The sequence below is a fragment of the Zingiber officinale genome, chromosome 4A (genome assembly GCF_018446385.1).
Source record: "Zingiber officinale cultivar Zhangliang chromosome 4A, Zo_v1.1, whole genome shotgun sequence".
Taxonomy (NCBI): Eukaryota; Viridiplantae; Streptophyta; class Magnoliopsida; order Zingiberales; family Zingiberaceae; genus Zingiber; species Zingiber officinale.
In genome coordinates this window covers 157119482-157129978 of record NC_055992.1, presented here as the reverse complement: position 1 = coordinate 157129978, position 10497 = coordinate 157119482, and the positions used below count along the sequence as shown (strand labels likewise).

Below are 10497 nucleotides of genomic sequence, written 5' to 3'. Positions count from 1 at the left end.
CTTTTGCTCCAATAAAAGTTATGATACCAATTGACGTCGGACAGGATAACGATTATCTTACAAACTATTGAATCTATTGATTCGTACACGAATATTGAGAATAATCTTCTATAACCTATTGATTCAAAAAGGAATTCTAGGAAATAGAAAAATAATGGCACTACCGAAAAATATTATTAAACCAAAAACTTTTCTTACCCAAACAATTACTTATATAAACTTCAAACCCTAAGACACAAAGAAAGGAAAAAAAACCCTAACATATAGGTCTCAATTCCTAAAATGCAAAGAAAAAAAATTAAAGAAATCCTAATAGAAAGAAAAAAATTCTTAATAGACTTACAATTATCAAATCCTTAAAATACAAAAATGTGAAAGATAGAAATTATCAAAACTATCTAAAATATCAAAAATCCTAAAAATCCCAAAAATTACAAAAAAAAAATTAAAATTAATAAAAAAAATCCAACGAATTCTCATACATCAAAAAGGTTTATAAAATCTCGGTCCGACTCGACATTTGCCTAAGGCACTCCTACACACAATCACAACACAACTTTAACACTAACACTCGGCTTCTAGGGTTGACCATACAACAAAAAGAACTCATTGCATGAGAGGATATATTTACACTCTTTGTGGATGATTTCTAAATTCCATTACGGTTACTTCCTTGTAATGTCATAGGTACATAATTTAGAGAAACATCAACCTTTAGTACTAGCTAGTCTTCTCTAAAAGGGCCATAGATAGCCCTTAAGGGACCCTTGGCCTCAAACCAAACAAAGAGAAGATAAAGTTTACCATCACATACTTAATTGTGAAGAGGAAACCTAACTCGCTGTCATAGCCACCCAAAGGCCTTCCCTAGCTATCCAAGTACACTCAAACTTCTCTTGATTAATCATCTATAAGAAGGGAGGAGAAGAAAGGTTGTTCTATTGGAGAAGAAATTTTGTGATGAAGAAGGATCTCTAAGAGGGTTGATCAACCAACGTAAAAAATGATAATCTTGTTAGTCTCATTGACTATTCCTGGGAGTGACTTGCTTGGTTCCATGGAAGTTTCTCACCGGCCACCAGGGTAAATTGGGAAGCGCACGCGACGGCTAATCCAGAAGCTCAGTATCCTTTGAATACGCTCTCCATTTGGAGAAAAAATTCTTGCAAATACGCCGTAGCTGGAGTTCAAACCACGGGTGCCTGGGTGACAACCTGAATATCCTACCGCAACACCATAGCCCCGGGGACGTTGATCAACGAAGGTAAGGAGATAGATCAGGTGGGTATTAGAACACAAAATTGAGGAGATTTAGGGTATCAAGCCAACCCAAAATGGGAATAACATTAGTTAAAGAATTAACTTTCTTTAATAGGTTTTAGATTTAATTTTCCACGAGTGCAAAAATACTTTATTGGGTACTTGGCCTTTCTCTCATGCAAAGGATCATTGTGGGGATGCCTTGGAAGAACACTAGGATGACGATTTCATCTTTAAGTTGCAATAGTTTTAGAATTTGAATGATATATATCATCATCTAACTTTCATATAGTGAAAATCAATATTATTTATTTATCTATAAGACACATTCATTGATAGTTTTCTTATGATTAATTAATTGCCTTATTTTAAGTGCCATTCACTTTTTTAGGTTTACAATTAGGAAAAAAATAAATAATATAATATGAATAATTAGATAAATAAATATCAAATGTTCTAAATAAAATGAGAAATTTTTTTAGTCATATGTAGTTTATTTTGGGCAAATACCCAAACTAAAAGGATTAAAACTATTAGCATAAGGTGCAATTAGATAAATGATAATTAAAATATTAATATATACTTTTAAAAAAAATAAAGCACCACAAAAGGAGAACTATATCTTTGCATATATTCTCAGTGATCTCTCCTCTCTCTTTTTTATAAAATCAAAAGAAAGGAAAACTCTTCTTACCACACAAGTCACATTCAGTATTGTGCACTAGAAGGAACCAATAATCCATCAATAGAGGAATCTCATTTTAACCTCTTTAAATTTAATGTCAAATTGCAGTAGAAAGCTGAAATGATGCTGATGAACTACGTTCCTCTCTCTCTCTCTCGCAGTGAACCATCCAACGTGACCTCTTTAAAGTCCTACACCATGCTATCCTTTCAGTGAAGTGATAAGGGCATTAATATTTAATAAAGGCAGAGACAGTATTGACACACAGCTGCTAAAGTAGTGTTTCCATTCATCAGCGGTGAGAATTGAAGGAGTTGCTTTTCCGAATGAAACACTTATCCTTAGGGTTTAGGGTGGCGGTGGTTTATGGTGGAACGATAGGATATTTAGATTATCATTAAGATATTCATGATTCGAGTTTTAGTTATGACAAATTTATATGAATTTTTTTTCTAAATGTGACATGCAATTAAAGGATGCTGTGTTCTTGGACTACCCGTTATAAGTGCTTTTCGATTTATTTTGATGATCGATGGAAAATTTTCGTGGAACTGAATCGATCATTCTAGACTCGATGTTATCTAATCTGATTAATCTTTTTTTTTAAAGGATGGTGGTCTCCCTCGAGAACTTTAGCTTTATCAATTATATGATTGATTCAGCAGTAGTATTTCACTTTACGTGGACAACTACTGCGAGCTTCTTTAGTGCATGCCAACGACGCCTATAAATAGGATGTATCTTCTTCCACCATGGCTCAAAAGCATTCAATTACTTCTTCTCAGCACTAATCTCTTAATCCTAGCTCAATCACCAACGAGATGTCTTCCTGCGGTGGAAACTGCAGCTGCGGCTCAAACTGCAACTGCAGAAACGGATGCGGAGGGTAATTAAGATCTCACAAATGTGTTTCTTTCTTCCTATATATCACAGTGTGTAGATTTCACTTTGACAAGTTGCAGGTGCAAGATGTGCCCGGACTTAGCTGGAGAGACTGCAGTGATCGTCAACCTTGGCGCTGGCAGCCAAAAGGGGTCTCTCTCTCTCTCTCTCACTCTCTCTCATTTGTCTTAATTTTTCTTGTATGTAACATGAGAAGCAGTCGCTTAGTTGCCTGATTAATTAACTTTGATGTGTGTAGCTGATTATATTGTGGGTGTTGCAGAAACACTGAGGGGTTTGAGATGGTGTCTGGGTTTGAAGGTGGAAACTGTGACTGCACAAAGTGCAACTGTGGGAACAACTGCAGTTGTGCTTGTTGTGGCTGCAACTAATCGACACTGCTCAGTATAAGCCGCGCTCTCCCATCTCCCATGCATTGATTAGCTGCCAAAATTTGGGAAAGAGAGAGCATGGAAATAATTAAATAAATTACATTGAGAGGGCATGTATCAATCATAATTAAGCATGTAATGCTATTATATTAATAAATCCTACTTGATAAATTAAGAGCACTGTTATATCATTTATATGTGTGTGTTGTGTGTGTCTTTCATAATATTATATTTTCTTATTTATTTGCAATCATCTTATCTTGGTAGAGGATCAAGAACAAAAATATCACAAGAACTTCCTTTTGGGGAAAGGGTAGAAAGACTTAGTTAGATTAATGGAAGTAACTTGATGATTTTTGAAGATTGACTTGAGTATATGGGTATCATTAAATTAGGATTATGATCGATGATAAGTGGTCCTTTAAGATATAATGAATTGTATATATAAATGGTTAGTTGTGTCCTTTAGAGTTTTGAATGCTCTAAAAATGATTTATAGGAAAATTTCAAGTAGTCTACTTCAATGGCATCATAATTTAAAATGAGATATACAATTCAAACTTGTAACACACTCACATTGTCTATAAAATCCTTAGATTGGTAAATATTTGTCAATCTAAAAAAGTAGGGTCTCGATTTGTGAGTTTATCAACTCTAAAGAGGGTACTCTTTTGATAGATCTAGAGAAAATTAGAATTATCAAGAACTAATTTGAACCCCTTCTTGTGATTCAAAGCTTTAATGAATTTGCAACCCTTTGTGGATGCTTTGTTATAGACTTTGGTATCACTATGACTCTTATAATAAAGTGAGGTGATCACAAATGCCATTTCATGTGGGAAGTGAGTTAGGCAAAGACAGAGGCTTTCAGAGTCATCTTGTTCTTCATGAGTCAGTTCTGAAAGTTGTTCTTTGCCATGGTAAGGCATCACTAGTTTGGATACTCACCGACTAACTTCAATGATGTCTACACTCTCTTGGCTTTAGTCATTACCCTCTCAATCTACTAGATCTAAGTTTGCATCATCGAGAATTCCTACTTCAGGGATACTCAAAAAGTAGTTGTGACTCGGATTTCTTTAACGCGATCGGATTGAACTTGAAAAACCTTTGCAAAGAAATAACTTGCATTGAATCATCTATTATTCAATTCATTGATATAGAACAGGACCAATGGAACATAACTATGAGTTTTCAAGAATGCATTGAAATGCTGATGACAATAAAGATGGCTCTCATAAGGATGCCTCAACTACCAAAACTAATCCTTGAGTAACTCAATTAACTTTTGTCCTCTTCAGGTTACTTCTCTTGGGAACAAATTATGAGTCTTCTTTTATTAGGAACAAAGTATAAGTCTCCTTTTATTAGAAACAAATTATGCTTGTTAGTTTTCATAAGGTGCTCATGTGTGTTGTTATTTGTCTTGAGTATTTACTCAATAGAAATGAATGACAACATAAACAAAACAATGCTAACAAATTCAGTTTATATAGTTGGAAGCTAAGACTCTGCTCCTACTCCATGGCCTTTGATACATCTGATGCTTCCCACCTAAATGATTTCACTAAATCGCCCCTTTATAAGAGGGTATTAGGATAAATCTCTCACACCACCAACCTTAAGATGTTTACGATGATCATTCAATTCTTAATTTGATGAATGCAAATAATCAAGTACAGCTTGAATTGATGTCTTCAATCTGGTTCAAGCCCTTGGAAACTTTAGAGCATTATTCAAACAATCTTTCCCAACATAAGACTCCAACTTTTATGGACTCAACTCAATGACTCTGTTTTACTCGCCTCCAGTCAATTAGACTAGTCTCTAATTGACTGATTGAACAAAAGTAATTGTTGTATAGCTAATGGCTCTTTGAATAGTCATTGGAAATCTTCAGTTCTGGTTGATTATAGTTTGAACATAAATATTTTGTTCTAAAAACCTCTTACATTCAGATGACTCTTGAGTTTCTTGAACAATTCATTTGACTCCCATGTTGATTGAACACTTCCTTCAAATAAGGTTCATCTTCACTCGATTGAATTTGCTCAAAGATCTTCATTTCACTTAGTTTGTACCATTGTAAGCTAATGCAAAGCTACAAGATTGAGCTTAGACACAAACTATGACGTGAGATATATCGTCCCTTGGTCGAAAACTTTACTCAAGTCACTAAATAGCCTACCCCTACCGAGACAAACACATCATTACTCAATGATGTTGCTCAAAGACTCAAAGCCTAGATTAACTCAGGATCTCTATCTCCTTTTGTCTTTAGAGCTCAATTATATATAAGAAATTAGTATTATTTGTAAATTAATAAAAGAATTATATACCGAAAGCCTTATGATCAACCAACGGAAGGAAGGTCACCCTAAATCAACGACTATATATATTGATAAGACCACCAGCAAAGCAACTTTCAAGCTAATCCAATGAGCCAACGCCTCCTTGTTAATACGTGCAATTCTCCTAACTTCTGGAATATATTTTTTGAATGCTTCATAGTTTTTTTTTTCTTTTTAATTCGGTATCTGGACGTTCAAATGTTCAATCCAATTAGCGTTGAAGATGGACGGTCTTTCCTCTGTTCCCATCAGATAAATCCAAAAGTACAACTCTACAACTCCTAACAGGGTAGCTCAGCTATCACAACAATTGGGACACTATAGACGTAAATTATCCGGCATCATAATTGAATCCTAGATACATGAGAATATCATGGTACCTCTTATTGCTGTTCTGTATTTGTTCATACCTGATATCGTCGATTGATAGACTATCGGTGAGCTATCTTCTACGTTGATCAGGTCGTTGAACACCAAGAGAGAGGATGTGAGAGCTGGATCACTAGGAATGCCTGTAAAGCTTGAGACAAACTTGTGAAACATAAGAGAAAGAGAGTTAAAATGGAGGTTAGGAGAATGCCCCGGCTCAACTACTCCGACATTAGTCTCCGATGAGGGAGGTGGAGTGTATGTGGGCGTGTATGAGTATCTTTGTCCGCGGAAGCAGGTCTCCTTGTATATCCGTTATACGACGAAGTGTTGCCGCAGCGGGGCCGACAAAAGGGGAGGGATGAATTGCCTGCAAATCAAAGATACCCTCCTCAAACTTTTCAATTCTAAAATAATATCAACAACAATGATAAGAAAATAAAATAAAGAAAAGTAGGAAGACTCAGCGAGTTGACTTGGTTACAACCAAGAAGGTTGTTAATCCAAGGCGGTTGAAAGAGCACACTAAGAAAGTCTCCTTCTCTGAAGGCGGAGAAGTCTTTTACACACTTGAAGCTCAGACAGTTGCTTAGAAGTTGAATACAGAGTTGATTTAAGAGATTATTCAAGCTTCTGGACCAAGGCTATATTTATAGCCTTGGTCGCGACGCCCCGAAGGATTCTGGGCGCCATGGGGGATAAAACTTTATCCCCTACGCACGGATCGCGGTTTGACCTCTATCTGGATTAAATTCGGGTCCAGGCGCCCGGACTGGTTCCGGCCTTCTCCTCGAGCAGGCTTCCGTCCCGGCTTCTCGTCCCTTGAATGTCGCACACATTCTTCTCGTCCACTGGTGTACTCTTCCGCAGCTTTTTCGTCCTTCAGGCGCACTGAGCCTGTTGGCTCCCTGCTCATGTCGTCCTTCTCGCTAGCTGCATCTTCCGCTCGACTTCCTGCGCTCCTAAGCTCCTGCACACTTAGACACGGGGATCAAATAACAAGCAGTACCTAACCTAACTTGGTTGATCACATCAAAACGCCCGCAGGGTCCAACAATCTCTCCCTTTTTGATGTGCATCAACTCAGGTTCAAGTTAGGATAAAAACAACAGACAAGTAGTAATTTTAAAGAAATTACTAAACTAACATTTTAAGTATAAAGATTGCAATAAAAAATTTGCAACACTAAATAAAAAAATATGTTAAGCAGACAACTAGTAATTTTTTACTATTTTGTTAAAAAAAATAGTAACTCCCCCTAAACCATACCTATCTCTCTCCCTTTGATCACATAAAAAAATGAGGTAATAATTATCAAGCAAAAAAATTTCAAGTTTAAAAATAATTTTCTTAAGTAAATACTCAAGTTTTTAAAATAAATCATTTTCAAAATAATTTTTAAGTTAAAGGAAAAAAAATCAAGAAAAAGATTTTTTTTAAGCAAAAAATGTTTTAAGTAAATTTTCTAACTTAGGCCATTTTTAGACAAAATATTTTTGAGAATTAGAAAAAAAATTAAACAAGAAAATTTTCTAAGTAAACGAACAAAAAATTCTAACTTAGGCATAATTTACTTTCAATGATTTTTCTTTCAATATTTCAGCTTCCTGGCAGTGGCGATGCACTAGGTCTTCTTAGTTATTAGAACAACAATCACTTTCTTAGACAAAGTCTCATAAAGAAATTAATTATTTAATTTTTCTTGCTAAAAGCACTAACTTAAAAAAAATAATCTAGAAAGGATTTTGGAACCCAGTATAGGTTCCTTCCTACCAGATTAATCAAAAATTTAGGAGATACACAACTTTTAGAAACTTTTCTAAGTTATCCTTGATGTTTTCTAATATACCAATTCAATTTTCCATAGATTCTAAGTTTTGATTTTGAAAATTTATTTAAGCATGCATGATCATTTTTCAATTTTTCAATTTCAATTTTCAATTTTTTAATTTCAATTTTCAATTTTTCATTTTCTAATTTTAAATTATCATACATTTCTAGAGGACATACTTTTGCTAATTTTAACTTTAACTCACTATTTTCCTTTTCTAATTTAACTAAATCTTTAGTGAGTACTTTAATAAATTGAAAAGACTGCTTGGGAGTTAGATTACGTATCTCACTTACCTCTATTTCTGATGCTCCCCCTTCATCGCAGTTTTCTTCTTCTGATGATCCTCCCCTTTCATCTATGCTCATCTCCGAGCTGGATTCTTCAAAAAGATGGTTGGCCATCAGCGCTAATCCTGAGAAGGCTTCAATTTCTGATTCCGAGAATGATGATTCATCCCATGTAGCCTTCAGACTCTTGTTTTTAGAGGGTGTCAGTCTTTTGTACTTTTCCTTTTCGTTGTTCTTTTTCTTCATCTTTGGGCAGTCATCCTTGATGTGCCCTTCTTCATTGCAATTGTAGCAACGAACCATCTTTTTGTTGCGTTGATACTTTTTCGACTGCGATCTAAATTTATTAGTCTTAATAAATTTATTTAACTTTCTTACCAATAGCGTCGCTTCAGTTTCGTCAATTGACGCTTCAGAGTCGGGATTGTCCATCTCGGCTTGTAGGGTAACATTGAGATTTGACTTCACTTGATTCGGTTCTGTAATACGAGACTCGTGAAGTTCGAAAGTAGAAAATAAATTTTCTAAAGTACTTACCTCAAAGTCCTTAGAGATGTAGTAAACATCTACTAAGAACGCCCACTCAGGAGTTCTTGGGAAGGCGTTGAGCGCATACTGGATAGAATTTTGGTTCGTTACCGATTCTCCAAGATTGGTCAGTTGAGTTATTAGCTCCTTTATTCTTGCTTGGAGTTGCGCTACCTTTTTGTTGTTGTTCATCCGGAGATTTGTCAGCTAAGTCCGGAGGATGTCGCGTCTTGCTAATTTCGCTTCTGAGGTGCCTTCGTGGAGCTCCAGGAATTTTTCCCAGAGGTCTTTGGCAGAATCGTAGCTTCCGATCCGACTTACCTCCTGGGATGGCAGCACGCTGAGCAGATGGAACTCTGCTTTTCCGTTGGCCACGAAATCAGCTTGCTCCTTCTTCGTCCATTGGTATTCTTCTTTGTCTTTTGGAGCTGTAAAATCATATTTTATAGTTATAAGAATATCGAAATCCGTTTTAAAAAATACTTCCATTCTTCACTTCCATGTAGCGAAGTCTCCGTCGAATTTCGAGGGATGAATGTTTGTTCCGGCCATCGTCTTGATCTTGATGCTTCAGTCGGCGGTCAGTCCTTCTGAGGCGGTCTGGCTCTGATACCACTTGTTGGCGCAGCGGGACCGGCAAGAGGGGAGGGGTGAATTACCTACAAATCAAAGATACATTCCTCAAAATTTTCAACTCTAAAATAATATCAATAATAATAAGAAGAAAATAAAATAAAGAAAAGTAGGAAGACTCAGCGAGTTGACTTGGTTACAACCAAGAAGGTTGTTAATATAAGGTGGTTGAAAGAACGCACTAAGAAAGTCTCCTTCTCTGAAGGCGGAGAAACATTTTACACACTTGAAGCTCAAACAGTTGTTTAGAAGTTGAATACAGAGTTGATTCAAGAGATGATTCAAACTTCTGGACCAAGGCTATATTTATAACCTTGGTTGAGGCGCCCCGAAGGGTTCCGGGCATCCTGGGGGGATAAAACTTTATCTCCTATGCACGGATCGCTGTTTGACCGCGATCTTGATTAAATTAAGGTATGGGCGCCCCGGACTGTTTCGGGCACCCGGAAGGGTTCCGGGTGCTCGGACCCATAAAGTCAACTTCGGTTGTCTTTTTCGTCCGGGACCTCTGCTCCGGTTCAGCTCGCCTCGGTCCGGGTCTTCTGCTCCGGCTTCGCTCGCTTGCGTGATCTCGGCCATCCGGAATAGGGCTCACCCGAATCCAACTTCTGGCCTTCTCCTCGAGTAGGCTTCTGTCCCGGCTTCTCGTCCCTCAAACGTCGCACACGTTCTTTTCGTCCACCGGTGTACTCTTCCGCAGCTTTTTCGTCCTTCGGACGCATCGAGCCCGTCAGCTCCCTGCTCGTGTTGTCCTTCTCGCTAGCTGCGTCTTCCGCTCGACTTCCTGCGCTCCTAAGCTTCTGCACACTTTGACACAGGGATCAAATAACAAGCAGGACCTAACCTAACTTGGTTGATCACATCAAAACACCCATGGGGTCCAACACGAAGTAGGTGTCAGAGTCAAGAGCATTGGCTGACGTGGTGGTCAAAGTTCAGAGAGAGTCAATTTAAGTGGCATGCCCTCGAGCTAACTCATTCAGATCCGATTGGACTCCATGTCCGATCAGACAAGGTCCAACTAGACTTTCTGGCTGAATAGATGGCGATCGCCGGACAAGTTGAATAGTCAAAAGTAGTCTAAATCGTACTATCGTATTAGTACCCAACCCCTCTTATCCAATCAGACCTGATTGTGGGTGAGACCCGATCGAATATCATGAAAGGCTATTGCTATAGAAACATCATCGAATACTCTATATCTCTTTCAACGTCGTGCATAATGGCTGTCAGAGAATCACTGAAATATTCTTTGCATAACCAGTATAGTGGATGC

General features: G+C 37.3%; 1 protein-coding gene across 1 annotated transcript; it reads left to right on the top strand.

The window, feature by feature from the left end:
* Window positions 1-2683: 2683 nt before the first annotated feature.
* LOC121973835 (metallothionein-like protein 2C) lies at window positions 2684-3410 on the top strand. The gene is made up of 3 exons (XM_042525180.1): window positions 2684-2831; window positions 2908-2979; window positions 3111-3410. The coding sequence occupies exons 1-3, from the start codon at window positions 2767-2769 to the stop codon at window positions 3217-3219; spliced, it is 246 nt and encodes an 81-aa protein (XP_042381114.1). The 5' UTR covers window positions 2684-2766; the 3' UTR covers window positions 3220-3410.
* Window positions 3411-10497: the final 7087 nt, after the last annotated feature.

Excerpts from the sequence above, each read along its gene's own strand:
- LOC121973835 (XM_042525180.1), top strand. The coding sequence starts at position 2,767 with ATGTCTTCCTGCGGTGGAAACTGCAGCTGCGGCTCAAACTGCAACTGC. Across the intron at positions 2,832-2,907 it reads TGCAGAAACGGATGCGGAGG|GTGCAAGATGTGCCCGGACT; the intron begins GTAATTAAGATC and ends GACAAGTTGCAG. Across the intron at positions 2,980-3,110 it reads GGCGCTGGCAGCCAAAAGGG|AAACACTGAGGGGTTTGAGA; the intron begins GTCTCTCTCTCT and ends TGGGTGTTGCAG.